General features: G+C 38.8%; 1 protein-coding gene across 2 annotated transcripts in view; it reads left to right on the top strand.

Moving 5' to 3' along the window:
* The window catches only part of Cntnap4 (contactin associated protein family member 4), a 312074-nt gene that overhangs the window by 34733 nt on the left and 260172 nt on the right, over positions 1 to 17169 (top strand). For both annotated transcript variants that reach the window (XM_004659600.2, XM_045141713.1), the window contains exon 2: positions 16860 to 16970. In XM_004659600.2, coding sequence (XP_004659657.1) covers positions 16860 to 16970 — 111 coding nt within the window. The remainder of the gene's footprint in view (positions 1 to 16859; positions 16971 to 17169) is intronic.

Consider the following 17169-nt stretch of genomic DNA (forward strand, 5'->3'; position numbering starts at 1 on the left):
TTGGATTTTAGTCCACTTGAACTGAGTTTGGATTTCTGACATCTAGGACTATAAAATAATAAATTTGTGTATGGCAGTTTGTTATAAGAGCAATGCTAACTGGATTAGCCTAGTCATTTACTTCATTTCTTGGTCTCTCTATGTCTCAGGGCTCTGCAAGTCAAGTAATTGTCATTAGTAATTTACTAGAGTTTTTCCATGAGCTTCCTGGAAAAGGAACACAGGGAGAAGAATTCTCTATATCTGTAATGATTTCAAGTTGATTGTCTGTCATTTTATATATTTGTATTTTCTCCATTAGAATTGTTTTATATAAATGATCATGTTTTTCTCACTCAATGAGCCACATCTTAAAATTTTTTAAAATTATTTGGTTGTTACTGTTATCTAATTGACTAGCTTTCATTTTTACTAATTCCTTCCTTGTACTTTCTTTATGTTTATTTTGTCTTTTTTTTTCTGAATGCTGAGTCATTTATTTCATTGTTCATTTGTTAATAAAGTGTTTATGGCTTCTGAGTATGAGGCTTAGTTGAGCATTGTAATGACTGTAACTGGGCAGACCTGGCTATTGAATGGGGTTCACATGCCTTAGCAGCGGGGAATGAATGAGGGTGTCAGGCATTGCCTACCATTTTCTATGAGATTATAAACTTTCATCATGAAGAAGTTCAACAGTTTCTCTCCTCTTTGTGAGGATTTGTCTTCTCTTATATGATCTTTTTTCCATTGTATACAAATAGCAGGCCCTTAAGGTTCACATAGAATGTGTTTTTTATTCCTTGACCCTCTAAGACAGAGGCAAACAAACATCACCCTCAGGTAACTCATTAAAACAAGATGGGCTTACATCTGCTGAAATTGTAGAATATCTAATTGCAATGGTTATGGAAGGGAGGATATTTCAATCATAAAGTAAGAAGTCTGTCAAAAGAGTGGAATGTGAGATGTCAGAGGGCAGAAATCAGGATTATTCTCAGACCTCCAGTGGCTGGTACAATACTTGCTATGAATATTTTGTTTCCACAAATGTGCTAAATCCATTTATCACACTAATTTTCAAGGTGGTGCATTCAAGGCAAGCATATTAATAACTCCTCACAAGAACACATTTTTCTTTACTCACTAGAATTGGGAAGTGGGAGAAAAGAGATGAATTGTCTTCAGTACCTGCTTTGTATTTTAACATCTTATGTACTTTATCTCATTGTTACAGTTAGGTTCTCATTGTTGGTAGAAATCACTTAGCCAAGAGACGCTCGTGGGAACAAAGGTTTATTTTGGCTTACAGGCATGAGGGAACCTCCACATGGCAGGGGAAAACTATAGCATGAGTAGAGGGTGGTCATCACTCCTTGGCCAACAGAAGGTGGACCACAGAAACAACAGAGTGTGCCAAAAACTAGCAAGGGGGAGCTGGCTATAACACACACAAGCCCTCCCCCATCCTACACTGCCTCCTGGGGGTGTCAACTCCCAAATCCCCACCAGCTGGGAACCTAGCATTCAGAACACCTAAGCTTATGGGGGGCACCTGACTCAAGCCACCACACTCATGAAGTTCTCATAGGTCTGCTGTTGAGAGGAATGTGAATCACAGGCACAAGTATATCAAGTTAGAATACCATGCATCAACCCTGGCTTTACCTGGGTACTAAGGAATCAATCTCAGGTCCTTAAGTTTTCCAGGCAAGTGACTTAACCACTTAGCCATTTCTCTCCAGCTTTCCTATATCATTTCTGTTTAAATACATAACTTACAATGAGGCAAAGGCTTGATGAAACTAGGTAACCATATACCCAAAGCCTGAGAGCAAAACAAACATGCTTCATTGAATAATCAAAGAAACTCAACAAAAGATGAGCACCATACCAGAAAAAAAAATATAACAAACATAGTTGACCAACAATATATAAAAGATTGTAATTAATTTAAATTGGGTCTGAGTCTAGTGAGATAATTCAGTGGTTAAAGGTACTGGCTTGCAAAGCCTGAAAGTGTGGATTTGATTTACTAATGTAAAACCAGATGCACAAAGTGGGCCATGCGTCTGCAGTTCATTTTTAGTGGCAGGAGACCCTGGCGCTCCCATACTCTGACTCTATCTCTCTGCCTCTTCCTCTCTGCCTCTCACGCTCTCAAGTAAATAGATATATTAAAGAGAATGAATTGTGTTCTCAGTAGAACATGTAGGAGGATGATAACACATCTTAAACATTGAGAATGGATGCTTGACTTCTTAACTACATAACAACATAAAAGTAGGCAGAAGTGTCAGGGCTCACCTATCTGGTGAGCAGGTTGACTGAGGTATGTGTGGTGGAATGAGGAGGAATAAAGTGTCATAATCATTGAGAAAACTGCAATGCATTTCAGTGTCTTCAGAAATATCTTAAAGATTTATATTTTGGCATGTGTATGTGTGTGGTGTGGTGTGCATGTGTGTTAATGCATGTATGCATGCATGTGCATGTGGAGGCTAGAGGTAAACATTCGATGTCTACCTCAGTTGCTTTCCAACTTAGCTTTTAACATTTTATTTATTTATTTTTACTTCTGTATGAGAGAGTGAGAGAGATAGGTAGATATATTTAGAAAGAATGGGCACACTAGAGCCTCTAGCCACTGCAAGCGAATTTCAGAAGCATGAGCCACCTTGTTCATCTGGTTTATGTGGGTACTGGGGAATTGAACCTGGGTCCTTAGGCTTTGCAGGTAAGCATTTAATTGCTAAGCCATCTCTCCAGCCCTCCAACTTAGGTTTTTTTTTTTTTTTTTTTTTGAGAAAGGAGCTCTCACTGAACCTAGAGCTCACCAATTTGGCTAGCCTAGCTAGCCAGCAAATTCTAGGTATCCTCCTCTTTCTAGTTTACTAATACTAGGATTATAGATGTGTGCGACTATGCCTGGCTCTTACGTGGATGCTGGGGATATGAACTCAGGTCCTTATGCTTGTGTAACCATCCTACCCACTCCCCAGCTCTAAAACAACAACAACAAAATCCACTTTTGATTCATTATGCCTCCTGAGAATCTATCTTAAATCATAAATAACAAAGTACTGCAGAACTTTCTCCATCATGATCCATTGATGAAACTCTGCAATGTGTACAGTTTCTTTAAACTTTGATGCTTTCTTCTGCTCCTTCACCTTTTGTTGGCTTTCTTGGTTAGATTTGTAGGTCCCTTTGTCCTAATATCTATAATTTAAATAGTTGTTATTAAAACTCTAAAATCAATCAGCCTCTGGCTGTGCTGTCATTAAAAGTTAACTGCCTTCTCATTAATCCATTAATTTGTGACAATTAATTAGGAAAGCTATTTAAAGTAAGGCTGTAACTTGGAATCCATGTTTGCCTTCACATGAGAGTTTACCCCATTAACACCACAAGGCACTAACAGTCACCTGTACAACAACTATGACTTCTGGAGGAGAAAACACACAGACACTTATAGACTGCTGCTTAAATGAATTACTTCAAAATTGTGTCTGTATTTAGCTTTTCTCTAAGAAAATATACTGATAAATATCCGCTTGATTTTTAATTGCAACAATAAATTATAGTTTTTGACTTTTAGCCACTGATAGACAGCTAGAAGCTCATGTTTTTCTTGTTTAATATATCTAAAACCATTGTCCTCAAGTGAATGTTAATTTTCATGTCAAAGTCAAATTAATACTCTTGAAGAAACTATACAGAATTTGTAGTAGTTTGCCTCACTGGGATTTAATTAAGTTGAAATGTTATTTCAGGTAATTCCAATAGGATGAGATGAAGGCAACAAAGGCTCAAATTTTGCTACCTGCTCTTATGAAATATTAGATTTCATTTAATCCTACTTGCAACTTCAGTCTTCCTTCAGTTTTTTCTTTTATATTTTTTTCAAGTGCACACACATTTTCACTTTTCTCTAAAACTTACTCTTGTCTTCTCACCTCCATATCAGTGCATATTAGCTGTTTCCGCATGTTCAGTCTCCATAGTTTCATAGTGAGAAAGAGGTGGAGTGAGACAACACCATGGCTGTTTCTTTGGTCCTTAAACCACTTGTGGAGCATGGTGCAACACATGAAGACATTTGTCAAGGGGACAGAGCATTATATTGCATAGGAATTAATTTTCAAGTCTATTTTAGTATTTTCAAACTAGTGTGGTCCTGGCAGGGGAGGTTTGAAATCTTTTCCATGTGATTCTGTTGTGAAGCTCACAGCAGCTTCTAAAGGTACACACTCTGCAGATCAGAAAACCTGGGGCTGAAATTATGTGTGTGTGGGGGGGTGGGGGGGTGGGTGTTTAAATCAGGACTTGATTGCTTGGCAGGCATATTAAGCATGCCTGGGTCTTTTCTGCATTTTCAGGATAGACTTGGTTGGATTTGTCTCTGTGTACTGAGGTACTGAGTGGACACCTGGATGACTGCAGCTGGAAGTGTGCCATCAGATAGGAGGGAAGAGCTCAGTGGTATGGAAATAAGTGAACACTACTCAATGAGGACAAGCAGAGGCTCTTTACTCATAGTTTGCTCCAGCAAAGGAGTTAGCTACTGGCCCTTCAGCTTTGTAAAACAACAACAACAACAACAACAAACAACAACCACCCCACAGAGGCAGGAAAAAGGAAAGCTTTATAATGTTAAAAACAAAACAAAACAGGGAGGGGGCTGGGGTTGGAGGGATGGCTTAGTGCTTAAATTGTTTGTCTGCAAATCCAAAGGACCCAGGTTTGATTTCCCAGGACCCATGGTAGCCAGATGCACAAGGTGGTGCATGCCATTGGCAGTGGTTGGAGGCCCTGGCATGCCCATTCTCAATCTCTCTCTTTCTTTCTCTCTGTCAAATAAATAAATAAAAACAATATGTTTGAAAAAAAAAACCCAAAAAACAGGGAGAGCTCTGAGTGTCCTGAGTGGAGGCTGTGGCAGGTGAGGTTGTCATCAGTGAAGGAGAAGCAAGAGAGGGTGTGTGAGGAGTATATATTTGATTTGTTTTAATCCACTCACTCCTACATTGAAAATAGGCCAAAACTTGGGTAAGCTGTAAGGTATATACTAAGTCCTGGCTCTTGAGATAACTTGCTAGAAGAGTTAATATTTGGCTCTTGGTTTGGTAGCTGCATGTTCAGTTTTTCCGTGTGGGTTGCCATTTGCCCTTTTGTATCTCCAATCTTTGGTTGGGCAGGCAACCAAGATGTACCAGGTTTGGGTACAGGCCATCTACTATGTCAGACTCTTCCCAGAATCATGAAAACAAGCCTGAAAAATCTATAGGACTATCTTATAGTTAGAGAATAAAATCATTGTCTAAATTTCTGAGTAAAATCTTGCCTTGTGAGGAAATTTTTTTGATAGTATATGATAACACAACTACACATTTTTATCTTTTAAATTAGTTGATTTCTGGATGATGCTTTCAATAATATATATTGGAACAAAATATTTTGTTCAAGAACATATATTTATTTAGAGAGAAGCCATTCTGTAACTCTGAATCTGTAAATGGAATGTTTGGATTAGCTCTAAAGCCTGTTTTCTCAAAAGAATGGAATTGCTGTGTTTTCAGATCTTCCTTTACAAGTGTGTAATTCCTGTCTTGAGTGTTTGAAGATAAGTGCCTTTTCTCTTCCTATCCTTTTCCTCACCCTATTCTTCTCTTTATCTCCCTCTCTCTTTCTTCCTTTCCTCTCTATTACTTCCTCTCCTGCCTTCCATCCTATTCTCTAATGAATATTCTTATGGAAAATATTCATTAGCAGGTATGCAAATAATTTGAGCAGATCTTCCAAATAACAGAGTGTGGTTATTTAGGGACAACTAAGCTGAATGTTATTGAAAATTAGCCCAGTTTTTGCCAAGTATTTTTTAGATTACCAATTCTCATTCAACAGTGCAGTGGTCTAGAACAGAAGATATGGCTCCATATTGCCTGGGCCTACCTATTTCTTACATGTTCTTTGGAAAATTATTTAACTACTGTTACCCCTTTTCTCAATTGTCCCAGGAGCTAATCATATAGTGTAGAGTATTCATTGGAACCAAATGAGTTACTTCACAGATGTAAAACATTGAGGATATAAGTACCCAATAGTACATACCTATTATGTTTGTATAGGTAATATTGCATGCAGCTTAAGAGAATTGAATTACTTTTATTAAAAACTGAACAGCTTTTACTTACTTATGAGAATTATGCATTAAAGCCTTTTGTAAAATAAAAGGAAATTACTTTGTATCGAGCTATATTAAAGCACTTTTAATATAGCTCACACCTTTATTTGTTAAGAGACTATTGAGTGTTTTCATGTACACAACTTGCCAGAGATCTAATTTGTCATCGTCTTTTTAATGACAAAGCAAAGTTTTTCTCCCATGTAAAGAGCAAATGGTGACTTTTCTGAGATATTGATCCAGAAGCCACAGCATTGTTTATCTTCCTGAATGTGTGTGTGTGAAAGTCTTAACATATGCTACATAACTTTCCCCCAAATTTGGACATTTTTACCACAATTGATTAAAATTCTAAATGTCATCACTGTGTAGTAGGATTGCTTTAAATCAAAAGTCTAAAACTGGGCTGGAGAGATGACTTACTAGTTATGGCGCGTACCAGCAAAGCCAAAGGACTCAGGTTCCATTCCCTAGTACCTACATAAAGTCAGATGCACAAGGTGGGAGCTTGTGTCTGGAGTTCATTTGCAGTGGCTACAGTCCTTATGTGCCCATTCTCTCTCACTCTCTCTTGCTCTCTCCCTCTCCTCAGTAAATAAATAAAATATATTTTTAAAAAGTCTAAAATTTCCAACTGATACCAGAGTAAAAGTGGAATTTCTAATAGGACTGTAAAAATGGCATGCAACATGTATCATAATTTTGATAAAGCAACGAGTAACGTGAGGGTTGTTCATTTATTAAAAATAGCCAGTGGCTAACCCAACATGCCTCAGTACCATTTTGAAATCTGTACATTTGTATAAAGTGTTTGGTGACTACTATTATATTACATTAGCTAACGGTCTCCTCATTCTCTTCTGGACCTTGATTTTACCAAGGACTTTATCTATGGTGAAGGGACCAGGATACTATAATGATCTGATATAGTCCTGAATTTAAAGTCACCCACAACCACTGCTTTTGGTGTTATCTGTGACCTTAATTCTAATAGTGTTGGTTTGATGAATTTGGGAGCCTCCATGTTAGGTGCATATATGTTTAGGATTATAATGTCCTCCTGTTGGAGTGTGCCCTAAATCCATATAAAGTGACCTTCCTTATCTTTCTTGACTAACGTTGGACCAAAGTCTACCTTGTCAGATATTAGGATAGCAACTCCTGCTTGTTTTCTAGGCCCATTTGCTTGAAACACTGTTTTCCAACCTTTCACTCTAAGATAATGCCTATCCTTTGTAGAAAGGTGAGTTTCTTGGAGACAACAAATTGTAGGATCCTGCTTTTTAACCCAGTCTGCAAACCTATGTCTTTTGGTTGGGGCATTGAGTCCGTTGATATTAAGAGATATTATTGAAAGGTGTGTATTTATGTTTGCCATTTTTTTTTTTTTTTGTGGTTCTGGTTCTACCTTTGCTCTCTTGTGTTGACTAGTATTTGAGTATTGCTTGTTTTTTCCAGGTTCCTTATATGTGCGCTTTTCCTTTTCTTCAGCATGGAGGATTCTATCAAGTATTTTCTGTAGAGCTGGTTTTGTCTTCAAAGACTCCTTTAACCTGCTTTTGTCATGGAATGTCCTTATTTCTCCATGTATTTGAATGGATAGCTTTGCAGAATAAAGTAACCTTGGTTGACAGTTGTTATCTTTCAGAACTTGGAATATATCACTCCAAGCCCTTCTGGCTTTTAAAGTTTGTGTTGAATAATCTGCTGTGATCCTGATGGGCTTGCTTTTGTAGGTAACTTGATTTTTCTTTCTAACTGCTTTCAATATTTTTTTCTTTGGTTTGTATGTTTTGTAGTTTGATTATGATTTTGCGAGGAGAGGTTCTTTCCAGGTTTTGTCTGGCTGGGGTTCTAAAAGCTTCCTCTATCTGCATTGGCACCTCTTTCCCAATTTGGGGGAAGTTTTCTTCTATGCTTTTGTTGAAGACGCCTACTATGCCTTTGGAGTGGAATTCTTCTCCTTCTACTGTGCCATGAATTCTTATATATGATCTTTTCATAGTGTCCCAAATATCTTGAAATTCACGCTCATACTTTTCTCTTTCTTTCTCTTTGTTTGTCTTTCTCTTTGTTGGCCTGTATTAGATCTGCCTCCTGGTCTTCTAGCTTAGATATTCTGTCCTCTCCTTCATCCATCCTACTGGTGAGATTTTCTACAGAGTTTTTTATTTCATTAACTGTGTTCTTCATTGCTAGTAATTCTGACTGGTTTTTCTTTATTATTTCTATTTCCTTATTTATGTCTTGTATTGCCTTCTTTATTTCATTAAATTGGTGTCCTGCATCGTCTTTGATTTCCTTTTTGATTCCTTTGATTTCCGTTTTGATTCCTTTGAGCATATTTACAATCATTCTTTTGAAATCTTTCTCAGGCATTTCCTCTAACTCGTTCTCACTGGAGGTCATTTCTGATGCATTAATACTTTTAGGTGGATTTATATTGTCTTGCTTTTTAGTGTTTCTTGTGTTATAATGTATATATTTTTGCATTTTGGATTAAGTTAATGCTTGGCTTTTCTAGATAGCTGGGTATTCTTAGCTGTATCAATTGATTTGATGTTATATATCTTTAGGGTAGGAGCTTAAAGTGTTAGGTGTGGCTCTTAAGACTCTTAGAGTATCTACAAAGGTGTTCCTAGGGGTTGAGATTCCCTGCTATGGGAGTACTCAAGTAGGCTAAGTGGAATAAAATACAGGTCGATTCTGAAATTTAAATAAACACTGTACACATTCAATAAAAAACAGCACCAAGTATTTATGCAAGATTAGTTATTATAACAACCAGATCCTCTATCAACAAAGAGGTTAAGATTTCTGGTCTGTTGAGGGATCCAAGTCAGCTTGTGACCAAGTGAGACCTTTCCCTGGTGCAATCCCAGTTACCGTGGATGATTTTCGTCTCAGTCCAGTTGCTGGCTGGGTTGTTGGGCTGCTGTTCTGATTTCTAGAGCTGGGCACTGGCTTTTCCTATGGGGCAAACCAAGCCTGACAACTGTGGCCCTGCAGAATGGCACCCCCGCTGCTGGAACTGCTACTGCTGCTGCTGAAGCTGCCACTGCTGGGTCTGTTGCTGCTGCTGCTGTATCCACCGCTGCTGCTGCTCCTGTGCTGCCACTGCTGGAACCACTGCTGCTGCCGCTGAAGCTGCTGCTGCTGGATCTGCTGCTGCTGCCAGTACTGGATCCACCGCTGCTGGGACCGCTGTTGCCAGTGCCGAGCTGCTGCTGCTGCTGCTGGACTCTGCTCCTGTTTGGGTCTTGCTGTTGGCTCAAGTTGGTGTGTCCAGGTCCCGGGACTGCTGCTCTGTTTGCTGGAGCTTGTGGGGGAGGGGAGGGAGCAGATGCTGCTCTAGTTCTCTTGCTGTTCCACGTGTGCTTCTACCTTGTGATCTGCTCCTCCATTGTTCCCTGCCTCTCTCCCTTCACATTTCTTGAGTTGTGGAGAGTGCCGGTGTGAGTGGAAGCCCCTCACACCTGGCTTTTCCTGCAGCTCCAGCCGAGCCTGGAGGCTTTCTGGTGCGCTACCACTGCCGTAGTCGGTGGACCTGTGGGGCTGCTTTTGCCGGCCTGTGTGGGCTCTGGATGCTCTGGATCTCTTCTACTTCTCCACTGCCATTTCAATTTCCTATATACCTCACTTTTTAGTAAAAGTGTGTATTTTGCTGAGTGTTTTTTGGTCTTTTCGCCCCTAGGCTGCTTTGGCATGGTACCTATGCCACCATCTTAACCGGAAGTCCTAGTCCTGAATTTAAAAAAAATATATGTTTCAGTTGGGGCCTTTTTGCTATTTTCCAGATAAACGAGATACCAGCACAAGGGGGCAGGAGACCAACACAGAGAAAAATCACTCCTACCAAATCAGAGAGCCAGAGCCTCAGAGGCCCCCAACACCTCACCACTGAAGCAGACCAAAAATGAACCCAACATAGCTCAGGGAAATTTTGCAGAAGAGGGGGCAGAAAGTATGTCAGAGCCACATGTTGGGTCATGATATGCAGAGACATTTATCATACCAATAACTGTGGGCTAACTCCACAATGCACGACCCATATACATCAACAAGGAGGGGCCATTGGGGAGGGGGTAGGTACAGATGAGCCTAATAATGGTACCGAATTGCCTGTATTTGCTGAAAAGAAAACTAATAAATTAAATTAAAAAATATGTAAAATAAGCTTTGAGTTAAAAAGTGTTTTTTAAAAATTTTTTTAAATTAATTTTTTTAACATTTATTTATTTATTTGACAGAGAGAAAGAGGGAGAATGAGAGTGAGAGCAAAAGCGAGAGAGACAGAGAGAGAGAGAGAGGGAAATGAGCTCCAGAAGCACGCACCCCCTTGAGCATCTGGCTAATGTGGATCCTGGGGAATCGAACCTGAGTCCTTTGGCTTTTGTAGGCAAATGCCTTAACCGCTAAGCCATCCCTCCAGCCCAAAAGAGTTTTTTATTTCCTATTTCAACAGTCCCTGACTTAACTTCTTACCTACTTATGCACTCCAAATTATCTTTACTCACATGCAAAAAAAAAAAAATCTGTAAATTAGAGCTTATTATCACTTTCATGTGAACAGAAGCTAGAGATTTCTAGCTGAGACATGGCTTCAGGAGAAGTTTAGTCTTCCAGATATTTTCAGTACAGTCTGGAATGATCTTTCCAGCCTCGACACCATTGGCCTTTTTGACCAGGTAATTCCTTGTCATGGAGGCATTGTCTGGATGTTGCAGGATGTTTACTAGAATCTCTGTCCTCATCTACTACTGGATTCCAGTTATTCCTGCCTCAAATTAGTGATGCTTACTGTATCCTCACATTTCACTAGATGTTAATCCTGCCTCCAGATCCAGTCACCTGTGGTTGAGGACCTTTGAGTTGGAACATTGTCCTTAGTGTTGCAAGTCCAGACCCTGCTTTGTGCTAGTGCAGTCTGAGAAAACTGGTTTTCTAGAATTAAATTCACAAAAGCCAATTCCATACATACATTAATGGCCTCAGGTAAATAACCCTTTTAATCACCTCAGACTCAGGACTGTTGTCTGAAGTCCTTCTCTCTTGCTGTCAAGACTATTCAAGATCAAATGGGTATAAAGCAAATAGCATGTGAAAACTTGAATTTGAAACAGCACTCCTTGGGAAGTATTTTATTCATCATGCGTGTCATTATGATGTTCTGTGAAATTCCTACTCCAAACCTGAAGAAATAATCATTATAGTCATTAAAGATGACTATAGATTTTTCTACCCAAGCCTGCTTTGTAAGTGTCATGGTTCTTCTATGAAAGATAAGCAAATCAGCCAAGTTTTGTGCCTGTATGACTTCACCTACAAGTTGATAATGTTAATACCTTAAACAAGAGGGCTAAGTATTAGCTGTATATGTGAAATGATCATAACTAATCAGCAGAGTGCTCAATTAACCCATGTTGTTATTAGTTATAAACAACAAGTAAAATATTCTATTGCTAAATAAGCATACAATAGCTTACAGAGGAATGCATATGCTCATGGAAACTCCATGTTTTCACCAAGGCCAGTTAGAATTAACCAAGCATCAGAAACCCCAATCTGACCTTCCACAATCCATTTCCCACATCGCATGTCCTTCTCCCAACAAATGGAAAAAAATACCCTTTCTCTTATTTTAATCCAATTATTTTAAAGCTCAAACTAGGACAACATTGACTCTCAATTTATAGTTGACAAAAACAAATGGGCAATAAATATATACTTTTTAGGGTGATTGCACCAGAGAGGCATTTTTTACATTCACAATATCGATCTGAATCAACATAATTGATTTGAAATGCAGTTAAACACCAGTTTTTCATCACACACCTGCATATTGATAATGATTCCAAAATCACTGAACATACACGCTAATGAACATACATGCATTAACATATGTACCCTCTCCATGTATATGAAATGTACTCATTTGTGAAAGCACACACCACGCACATACACACACACACACAGTTTCTACAGTGCACTAAAGCCTTTTGATTGTGGCTTTTCTAATTGGGAACAATCACAGTTTCCTTCAACACTCCATGGGATGCATGTCTTTGAATGTCTTTACTACTTACTACTTGACTTAACAACTAGATTGGCTGGTGTTAGCACTTAAGGTAATCAATAGACATGCAGGAACTGTCTTCCTTAAGACTATACTGAAGAATTTAAGGTACAAAAGCGGAAAAAGTGGACTTTAAGTGAAAATGAGACAATGTTAAGAAATAAAATGCTGGTCTGTGTATGGAGCTATTAGCAGAGTGCTTGCCTTGCATGCATGAGACCCTGGCTTTGAACACCAGCAACCCCTCAGAAAAACGCAAGAAACAAAAGGCCTTTTTACTCAAATTATTGTGAAAGGCATTCAAGAACAAATTATGTTCATGTAGAATGGGCTTCATAAAATTTCAGGTGAATCTAGATAACTTTTGAATTCATTTGTTTATATTGCTTACTCTCAATTCAAACATTTGTGATGAGCCCCGGAATAGTTTTTAATTACTAGCACATGTAAAATATGAACTTTAAAAATGTTTATTATGTTTGGACCAACTCACTTCTATGAATCTTTTAATCTTTTCCAATTTACTTTTGTCGTGTGTATTCATGTGTGTGAGAGTTGGGTGGGCATGTGCTCTGGCGTGATTGTGGAGGTCAGAGGACAACTTTTAGGACTGGGTCTTTACCTTCTACCTAATTTTGTAGGTAGGATCCCTTGTTCTCATTGGTGTTCCCTGCTGTTTGCCAGGCTGTTTGGTCTGCAAGCTCCAGGGAAATTTACCTGTTTCCACCTCCATACGCCCCATCAGTGTGCTGGGATTGTTGAAGCATGCCACAGCTTTTGTCTTTTATATGGAGTCTGGGGATCTAAACCTAGGTTCTCAGGCTTAAGCAGCAAGCACTTTATCCATTGGACCATCTCCCAAGCTCAGAACTATCTTATCTGATTGGAGCAAAAATGGAAACAACTTAATAGTTTTTAAAAGTAGAATTTTGAAAGATTATATAGAGTGAAGGAGTTGCCAAATAAATTAAGCATGTATGGATATCATAATAAACATTGTTATATACTTTCTTTTTATATTTTCCTTTTTCATACTAAAAGCAATATATGTTATACACATATAAGGACAGTGAGTTTGTTGATGTACATATGTATATTTATGTATGTGCATATATGTATAGTATGTATATGCATATATGTATAGGATGTATATGCATATATATGCACATTATATGTATAGCATAGTGATACAGTGGAAAAATTTGAAGGTGTTATCCATACCAAGAGTTAGAACATTGATGAATTCATCTACTGAGTCTGGGTGCTGTCTTCTCATCCTGTGTCTGCTTTTCTTCAGAGACATAGGCAATCCTGAATTTAAAAATTTTCATTTATTTTCTTACAATAGTTAAAAAGTCATGTTTCTCTGAGCCATGTTGGGTTCATTTTTGGTCTGCTTCAGTGCTGAGGTGTTGGGGGCCTCTGAGGCTTTGGCTCTCTGATTTGGTAGGAGTTGATTTTTCTCTGCGTTGATCTCCTTCCCCTTTGTGCTGGTATCTGGTTCACAGGAAAACATCACCCTTGCTTATTTCGCCAGTTGTCCTTAGTTTCAGTTGGGCACCTTTTGAGGTATGTTGGGGCAGCTCTCTTCTTAGGATCTGCATCTATCTGGAAAAGAGAAGCAGATTCTCCAACGGAGAGTAAGTTAGCACCCGGAAAATTGAGATAACACTTACTTGGGGTCATGATTTGCAGAGACATTTATCATATCAATAACTGGGGGCTAACTCCACAATGCACGACCCATTTTCATTAACAAGGAGGGTCTAATGGGAGGGGGTAGATCACAGATGAGCCTAAATAATGGTACCAAACTGCCTGTATTTACTGAAAAGAAAACTAATAAATTAAATTTAAAAAAAACCCTAAGAAAAATTTAAAAAAAGTCATGTTTCCAAAGAATATATTACCCAGCATTGACTTATAAATTCCTCTACCTATGGCTGGAAAGATGGCTCAGTGGCTAAGTGTGCTTCCCCTACAAGCATGAGGGATTGAGGGAGTTTGAGATCTCTGGAGTTCAAATCTCCAGGTACCATGTAAACAGCTGGGCATAGTTACATACAGCTGTGACCTCAGGCCCTCAGGGAGCAAAGACCATGACAATTACTTCTCACTTGTCTTGGTCTGACCACTGGTTCTCTCCCCTCTCCTGCAGGTGAACTTATGGGGCACCACCACATTACACACGAATACACACACACGGATGCAAAAAGCAAAGGAATAAAAAAACATATATCCTAACATGTATGACATATTTTGAAAGTTGATTTTTTTATTGTGGATCTTGTTTCTAAGAATCTATCCCTTTGTGTTGCTAAAGTTCTTTTCGCTGTTATATATTATTTTTTGTGAACAGTACTATGATTCATTAGGCATATGGATTGGTAGTGTTTTTTTGCTACTAAGAGCATTGATGTACATGTCTTCTGAGACAGAAGTGCAAGTGTCGGTCATTCGGTGCTTCCTAGCTTTTGTCTTTTCATGGAACATGAATAATGTAGGTATGTATCTAGCACCTTTGCGTAAGAAGAGAAACCTCCCGAGACTATGGTTCTCCAGCAATCAAATTTCAGAAGCTCTCACTTCTTAATGGAACTGGTAGAGTCCAGGGCATTTGAAAGTTCTTATGTACAAGCCAAGTCTCATTGATAATTTTACAAGCAGTTGCTCAAATTCATGCTCCACTAAGCCATGTTCTGGGGTTCTTCTCAGCCCACATGTTCTGGACCATCTGATGTTATCAGACCTCATACATCTTACGAAGTTGCTACTTGTAAAGTAGAATCCACTTGTAGTCTTGATTCATATTTATTTATTTACTGAGTGTCAGTTTACATGGTTCAGTGCTATCAATTCTACCACTCTTTCTAGTGTGCTTTCTAATGCAATTAAAAGAGTTTTGTCTTAATTTAAAATTTTTTTTACATAGAATACTGGTTGCATGCTGATTCATATGTTTTCTATAATTCTTTTAGATGTATTTATATATTTCATATACACCTTCATATATTTTTTCATCCATATTTTCTATATTTCTTTCATTTGTTCTACAGATTTCCAGATATTTCAACAAACTTTTATATGCTTGAAGAAATATGCATATGCTTTTTATGTGTTTTCTGGTTTTTCTTCATTTTATAGCATCTTTTCAAAACCATAGCTTCTTTTTCTTTTGCAGAACTGGGGATTGAACCTAAAGTTGTGCACATGCTCTAACATTAACTATATTCCCAGCTAAAAAAAATTTGAAGACAAGGTCTCATTAAGTTGCTCACACTGCCTTGAGCTCACTTGGTAGTCTAGAGAGGTCTTGACCTTGGGATCCTCCTGCCTCAGCATTTACAGGTGTGCCCATCTGAGAGCAGCAAATCTCTTCATAATGTATTTGACTTTATGTATCTTTCTATTGTGATAAAACACTTGTTTCTTCTTTAAACAAATATTTTCTATTCTAATATTTTGTTTCATATTTTCTATTAAGTTTTCCTTCTCCATTTCTTTATTACCCTAGCATTCAGGGTTTTTTTTTTTTTTTGGCATGTGGTGTGTATATGTGTATGTGTATGTACACATGTATGTGAGTGCATGTATATTTATGTGCATGTGCACAATGGAGACAAGAACTTGATGTTAGGTGTCTTCCTTGATGACTTTCCACTTTATTTACTGAGGCAGGGTCTCTCATTTAAACCCAGAGCTCCCTAATTTGGCTACTCTAGCTAGCCGCTTTGCTCCAGGGATCTCTCATCTTTGCCTCTCAAGTGCTGGGATTACAGATGAGTATTCATGCCTACCTGGCATTTATGTGGATGCTGTGGGATCCAAACTCATTCCCTCACACTTGCATGACATGGGATTTATCCACTGAGTTATCTTTCCAGTCCCAACCTCTTTTTGAGGCAAGATCTCAAGTATCAAAGAGTTGGCCAAGAACTTGCTTCATAGCTGTGGCTGACCTGGAACTTTTCATCCTCCTGCCTCCACTTCCCAAGTGCTGGGGTGTACAGGTGTGTGTCACAATGCTTGACTGAGATAATATTTTTTAATGTTTTTTTTTTAAGGTAAGGTCTCACTCTAGCCCAGTCTGACATGGAATTCACTATGAAGTCTCAGGCTGGCCTCAAACTCACAGTGATCCTCTTACCTCTGCCTACTGAGTACTGGGATTAATGGTGTGTGCCACAACTACTGGCTAGATCCTAATTTTTTTTTTTTTTGAAACAAGCTCAACAGACTGGCCATTTGTGTGTGTGTGTGTGTGTGTGTGTGTGTGTGTGTGTGTGTGTGAAAGAGAGAGAGAGAGAGAGAGAGAGAGAGAGAGAGAGAGAGAGAGAACACCAAGGCCTCCAGTCACAGCAATTAATCTCCAGATGCATGCACTCCCTTGTGTGCTTGTGTGGCCTTGCACCCTTACATCGCTTTGTGTGTGTGACATATGTGGGACCCAGAGGGTTGAACATGAGTCCTTAGGCTTCACAGGCAAGCGTCTTAACTGCTAAGCTATCTCTCCAGCTCTGGATCCTGATTTTTGATGCTGTTTTTGTTGTGCTTACTGATCTGAAGAAAGCTGTCAGCATTGCACTCACTTGAATGTGGTATTTTTCCCTCTGGCAGATGATTGTGATGATCCCTTGGTGTCTGCTTTGCCTACGGCATCCTTCAGCAGTTCTTCTGAGCTCTCTAGCAGTCATGGCCCTGGGTTTGCAAGGCTGAATCGAAGAGATGGTAAGTTGGCCCTACCCTGCCCCATTAGCTCATGATGAATCTCCTTCACTAACATTGTCTGAATAAAATGATTGTAAGTGATACATTGCAAAGAGAAGTGAATGTCTAAATAAACTCAGGAGATGTATGTGACATACAGCTTCCACTCTGGAGCAACAAAGGCATGTAACTTTGAAAACTCTATGCCATCATTTCAACA

This window comes from Jaculus jaculus, chromosome 1 (genome assembly GCF_020740685.1).
Source record: "Jaculus jaculus isolate mJacJac1 chromosome 1, mJacJac1.mat.Y.cur, whole genome shotgun sequence".
NCBI lineage: Eukaryota > Metazoa > Chordata > Mammalia > Rodentia > Dipodidae > Jaculus > Jaculus jaculus.